Source organism: Lolium perenne, chromosome 3, assembly GCF_019359855.2.
Source record: "Lolium perenne isolate Kyuss_39 chromosome 3, Kyuss_2.0, whole genome shotgun sequence".
Lineage (NCBI taxonomy): Eukaryota > Viridiplantae > Streptophyta > Magnoliopsida > Poales > Poaceae > Lolium > Lolium perenne.
The window spans coordinates 12393682-12400157 of NC_067246.2; the positions used below are offsets into that span (position 1 = coordinate 12393682).

The window sequence follows — 6476 nt, forward strand, 5'->3', positions numbered from 1 at the left end:
CACAACTTATGGTAACAAAATAAATTTGTGAATATTGTTTACGTACCTCTCTATTTATGTGATTATTCATTCTCTCGCTGACAATCTTGTGAATGTACTCGCAAACGTAGTATCCACATAGATTAGTCCCCAATGGTTGTTTCGCGCATTTCTATACAAGAATATAATTCAATCAAACAATAATCAAATATGATAAAGGTGTGTGGACCTAGGTAGTAGTACTTACTTTGCTCGCACACCATATCAACTTCGGTTTCCATCCACCGGCCGGATCTTCCTGGATGAACGTTTGCCATACGCTGCCCGACAAAAGAAAATGCATAAAAGAGTTATCAATTTGTTGATATTAGGAAATTAACGAAAAAACCGATAAGAATTAAAATTACTTTTTGAGCATATCAAAAGCCGTCTTGTATAGTATAGGCTCTTTTGTTAGTGAGTCAAAGACTTCAACTTCTCCATCGTACATTTTAATGACGATAAGAATAAAGTGGAACCTGCGCACGTTCAAATATGCAGTGTCATAGATATAAGTCATCAGTTAAAATTTTAACATCTGGTGAGCAAAATAGAATGTGTTATAAGACAGTAACTCACTTGAAGTTGTAAGGCCAAAGTATTATCTTTTTGTCACATTGTTGCTTCAAAAACCTTAGCAAAGTCTCCGGTGTATCCTTGTTATACATGGGATCTTCTATGGTTTTTTCATGCATTGTATCCGGGTCAATGACCCCAATGTCCTAGATTTCATCCCTTTTGCATTCGAGCTTCTTGGATCTGCATAATATAGCGCACAAAAGATTAAATTGAGGATAATTGCAGACAATGAATGAGCTGAGCTAAAGACTTGTCAAATTACATTAATAAATCACTTACAGACAATAGCAACTGATGATAGATTTGTCGAGGGCCCGGAGATTGTATAACTGAAAAAGTTCGCAAAAGTCAACGCTCACAGAGTATTCTTGGAAGTAGTGCTCATCCTTAACTCGCACCATGATAGCCTCGATCCCTCTCTGTGTGGCATTGGTGTACCATATATGCAAATTACGCATACTTGTTGGTAGCGACCTGACATTCTCGACCAAATCTTTCCCTTGAACAAATTTATATGCTACTTCAGCGATGGGGTAATCGGTTGTGTTTTTTCTAGAACTTTCAACGACCTTCTCGTCAAACACCTTGAGAGGGGGGACCGATCGAACGGGTTGTTCTCCGAGCTGGTGCACTTGTTTCCCTTTTTTTCGGCTGGACCACCGATTGATCGGGTTTTTTCGCCAGCACCATCTCGTCATACGACCTTTCAATAGAACGCCTATAGTTAGATGGCGGCGATGGTGCAGGGTCATATAGATTCTCAACGGTACGCACAACTTTCAACGGATCTAGTGTCTTCTCAAAAGGAATCTCTGGCACTTTCTTAGCAAAATGGGCTTCCACCTCGGACTTACAGGTTTCGATGTTTTCCTCGATAGTTTTTTCCCAAGGTAACTTCTCAATAGGCGGCAGTGATTTCTCCTTTCTAGGTCTCTTCCTAGCCGGCGAACCGTTCCGCTTAACGGGCGCTTTCTTACGCGGGGGATATCGAGATGGTGGACTCGCGCTGGGGTCCCTCTCAGGTAGGTGTGGACTTTGCTGCTCATGTGGACTGCTACTAGGAGGAGTCGATGGCCTTGGCGAAACCGCGCTTGACATTGCCCATTGTCTTCTCATCGTCACCTCCAGGAAAATCAAGATCCATTGTTTCATAACCCGTCACAACGTCATCCACCCCGACACAAGCATAGCCAGCTGGAATGGGCATATGATGGTGCGTTGCTCCATCTTCATTTGGGTAAACATTGCCGACCGCCACCTTAATGGACATGTTCCTCATTGGCACATGTAGCTCGCAATCTGTCTTCTCCGTTACATAATCCACGGGGTAGCTTGCTCCACATCCTTCAAGATGCGAGGAACCCACACTGCTTCTTCGTTGAGATGGGGCAGCATCGGCTTGAGGATCTTGTAGAAACAACTGCTGATCAGGTGCCCTCTGATTTTTCTCAAGCAGCTGCACCTTACGTTCCAATTCCGCTAACCAGTCTAACTCCTGCTTCTTCTTTCTCGAACGGCTTCTATAACTGTCAGCGCACTCTGGCCACGCTTCCTTCATGGTGACACCTAGGAGGGCTCGTATTCGTCCAACGTGTTCAGGATTCCCCAGAGCGAGTGTCAGCTCTTCATTCTCTCTATCGGGAATGTACTCTCCCTTTCTAACTTTTTCAATTGCATCTACAAGTTGCGTCGTGACTTCTGCAATTTTTTCCTTCTATTTTCCCATTGTAACGATCTGCCCTATCTTTGGGTCCAACCCTGCCCCATGCGTGAACAACCAGAACTTGGATCGGTCGGGCCAGTCCCATGTCTGTGAAACGATTCCTGCATCCATCAGTTTAGCTTCAAATGCTCTCCATTTTGGAATGACAGTCTTGTAGCCACCTGACCCCAAACGATGGAAATGTATCTTCTTTGCAGCATTTTTCGTATTTCTGACTGATCGGGACACAGCAGTAGATAATTTCTTATACCTCTTAAATGCGGGCCAGTGTGCTTTTATCTTCACTAGACTTTCAGTGAATACTGGATCTTCATCTTCATATTTGGCCCATAAATTTTTCTTCCAGGTCTGGAATTGTGTGGCCATCTTCTTAAGAGTCCATTCCTTGACTTTCTTCTTCTGGCCTTCCGTCATGTTTTCCGGTAGGCTGAAGTGTGTCAGTAGACTGTCCCAAAGAAAAAGTTTTAGAGTATCATTGACATAACTAGCTTCACCCCTCGCGTTCTTCGGCTTATGCCACTCTACAATGCTGATCGGTACATGGTCCCTAACAAGAACTCCAGCTTGATTTATAAATTTACGGAGTACTCTTTGGGTTCCACCGGTTCACCACTATCCTTAAATGCGGTGAGGGCTAACCTACCCTCGCCCGATAGACGTTGCGTTGGGCCTCGTTGCTTTCTAACAGATTTGCTCGATGATCCAGAAGGATAAAAGAAAAATCATTCGTTAATAAGTGCAATACAAATAAATCAATGCATCTATTGATGAACATAGCCTTGATATATAAATATACACCTCGCCGGAGTTTGTTAAGGACACTTCGTCGTCTCTTCTTTCTTCAGACTCAAGTCCCTCACCGACATCATTCAGAAATTGTGAGCCGAAATCATCGTCATCTGCATCGGGTTCTCCATCGGGTTCTGGTCCACGGGCACTCTCATATATCAATTTTTGCACCATTTCTTCTTGCTCCTCATCTCGGATGAAGGGGCCGTCCTCCATAGCTCAATGTCACTACAAAATTAAGTGCTATTATTTGATTCATCATGTCATGATCATAACAGATTGCTAGATGGATAACAATTCAAGTGAAGAAAGCAATAACCAAACACAAGATTAAGAGAGTGTGCGAGGCCTTTCACATATATACTTAGGAGTAACATATATTATTGCAATTGTACAATATTGCTAACGATATGAACCCACTGAACAACTCATTTGTGTATTTTCTAGGGTCTAACAATAACTAGCTAGTCTCTATATTTTCTTGCAGAGACCGGGTATGCAAGGACTTAAGCCCAAGTGCACCGCCATGGTATGCAAGGACTTAAGCCCAAGTGCACTGCCATGGTGCCAAGCTCGGGCGCCACCACGTTGAGTAGCCTCAGCCCGTGGACGCACGACAGGGTCTTAGTTAGAGTCAAAAGGCAGCCCATTTAAACCCCTGATTTTGCTGACCCGACACGGCGGTTGGCGACGTCGACAACCACTCACGGACGCCGTGGCGCCATCGATTACCCAATAACTGAGCGGGCCGTGGCGCCGTATAGTTGTTCTCTCCGATCGCCATGAGATTTTTTTATCAACATTGATAGATGACCACAACCCTGCAGCACCGTCCCGAGCTCCTCCTTTTCCTGAGCTCGACGCCGCCGCGACGCTGCTCTACGCGGCCCCTGCTCCGCGTCGTTGGCTGCTGCCCCATCGATTGGCCACGTCGACGGCCTCGGCGCCACCGAGTTGTTCGACCGCCTCCTTCCCACCATGCCCTGGAACACCCTCATCGACACCGTCATGGGGGAGCTGCACGCGCGGGGCAAGACTCTCCACAACGTCGCCGAGGTGCTGAGGGCGGTGCCCATCGACCCGCACGTCGTCGCCGCCATCAAGGCCGCCTACGGCCTCGGCTGCGACCTCAGGGTCCTCTGCGACGCCAACCTCTTCTTCATCGAGACCATCCTCAACCACCACGGCCTCCGGGGCTACTTCTCCGAGATCAACACCAACCCGAGCCACGTCGATGCCGACGGCCGCCTCCGCATCGCGCCGCACCACGACTACCACGCTGGCCCGCACGGCAGCGGCCTCGGCACCTGCCCGCCCAACATGTGCAAGGGCCAGGTGCTCGACCGCACCCGTGTTGGCATTTCATCGAACACCCTGAGCGCGGTGGTGACGAAGACCCTGAGCGCGGCGGCCGGCCTTGGCATAGGCGTCTGCTAGCGTGGTGGCGACGAAGACGGAGGAGAGGCGGCGTGGCGAGGCGGCATGGCCGGCGTCGGCGGACTACGTTGCTTGCCGGCGAGCGGGGGGAGGGGGACAAGGGGAGGAGGCGCGGGGACTCACCTGCTTGCCGGCGAGCGGGGGGAGCGGCGGTGGCTTGGCGCCGGGGAGTTGCGTCGGGGAGCTGCGCCGGGGAGCGGGGCGTGGCTGCGGCGGACGACGGCGGACGACTGCGGGGAAATGTCGATGAATGTTGGTCGATTCGCAGCGGCTAAGGGAAGAAACCGTGGAGAGGACCTTTGGTACCGGTTCTCCCCACCAACCAGTACCAAAGGCCTTTGGTACCGGTTCTCCCCAACAACCGGTACCAAAGGGTTTTTTTTTCTGTTTTGCTATTTCTTTTTCTTTTTCTGTTTTGCTATTTCTATTTTTGTTTCTGTTTCTATTTTAAATGTTCATATATACTATATAATGTTCATATTTGCACGCATTTTTAAATGTTCATATATACTATATAATGTTCATATTTGCACGCATTTTTAAATGTTCATATATACTATATAATATTCATATTTGCACGCTTTTTTATAATGGGCGCTTTATTTCCTCGACAATCTTACCTCGGGCCAAATGACGGAGGAAACGGGCGGGAAGAAAAGGGCGGGAGGAAAAGGGCGGGAGGAAAAGGGCGGGAAGAAAAGGGCGGGAGAAATGGGCGGGAGGAAAAGGGCGGGAGGAAAAGGGCGGGAGGAAAAGGGCGGGAAGAAAAGGGCGGGAGGAAAAGGGCGGGAAATAATGGGCGGGAATAAAAATTTATTACGATTGAACTGGAATTAAAGTACATAGCTCAACTGAAAATTAAGATACATGGCCAGATTAAGTCACAATTGGCCGAACTTGTTTTCGAATGTTGGAGTGATTCAGTCATAGTCGTGCCTAGCCCTATAAACGTCGCCACTGTAGTCGTCGTAGTCGCCGACGTCGTCGTCGCTGGCATCGGGGTCGCGGTAGTCGAACCTCGGCGGGTGAGCACGCGTAGGCTGAGACTGAGGGTAGCGCAGGCGGGGGCCACGGTAGGCCATGATGCTCTAGAGGGTCCGGCCGCGCCACCACAGCCGACAGTAGGCCTCGTTGAAGTTCGAAGGAGGCGGGCCGTCCTCCTCGTGCCTGACAAGCGCACTCTCACGCCGATTGATGAAGAAGCCGTCCCAAGTCGGGATGTAGTCGGGATGCCACTGGGGATTCCTCCGCTGCTCTGGCGTGAGCTCGAAGTAGTAGTGGTTCGTGATGGCCATCTGGCGTGCCATACCTAGAGGGACAGGAGGGACCGGTACGCCTCCAACGCTCAAAGTCCAGTCGGTGGGGACGCGGTAGCCCGGCGGGCAGGGGTAGTTCAAGCCGCAAAGCGCCTCCGCCTCCCGGGGGGTTAGAGATACGATGGAAGCCATGGGAGAGAGTGATGAGGTTTGCAGATATGAGTCTAGATGTGATATGGAAATGGAGGCCAAGCCTACATATATATAGTGAAAAATGGCAGGAAGACGGAGGCGGGAAGCGATGGAAAGCGCGGGAAGAAAATTGGCGGGAACACAGTGGCGCGGGAAGAAAATTGGCGGGAACGCAGTGGCACCGATGATGATGAGGAGGAGGAAGAAGAGGAACCCAGAGCTGGTGGCTTCATCGTGGCTGACGCTGATGATGATGAGGTGGAGGAAGAAGAGGAACCCAGAGCTGGTGGTGAGCATATGGAGGAAGAAGAGGAAGCCAGATGGATGGAGGAAAGGGTTGGGAAATCTCCCGTGGCGGAACTTCTCGAAGATGTCGTTGGTGCACACACCCTACGGCTTCTTCGGAAGTTCCGCCTCAGAATTTTTTTCCTGCAAGCCCGTGAAAGACTCCATCTCCTCTAACAGTGTTGGGGAAAGGGTTG

General features: G+C 49.4%; 1 protein-coding gene across 1 annotated transcript; it reads left to right on the plus strand.

The window, feature by feature from the left end:
- The first annotated feature begins 1980 nt into the window (after positions 1 to 1980).
- Positions 1981 to 4546, plus strand: LOC127321840 (inorganic pyrophosphatase 1-like). The gene is made up of 2 exons (XM_051350810.1): positions 1981 to 2125; positions 3966 to 4546. The coding sequence occupies exons 1-2, from the start codon at positions 1981 to 1983 to the stop codon at positions 4544 to 4546; spliced, it is 726 nt and encodes a 241-aa protein (XP_051206770.1).
- Positions 4547 to 6476: the final 1930 nt, after the last annotated feature.

What these genes read in the sequence shown, in the direction of transcription:
- LOC127321840 (XM_051350810.1), top strand. Translation starts at nt 1,981, where the DNA reads ATGGGGCAGCATCGGCTTGAGGATCTTGTAGAAACAACTGCTGATCAG. An exon ending in CTCGAACGGCTTCTATAACT is followed by an intron (nt 2,126 to 3,965) that starts GTCAGCGCACTC and finishes CCTTTTCCTGAG; the next exon opens with CTCGACGCCGCCGCGACGCT.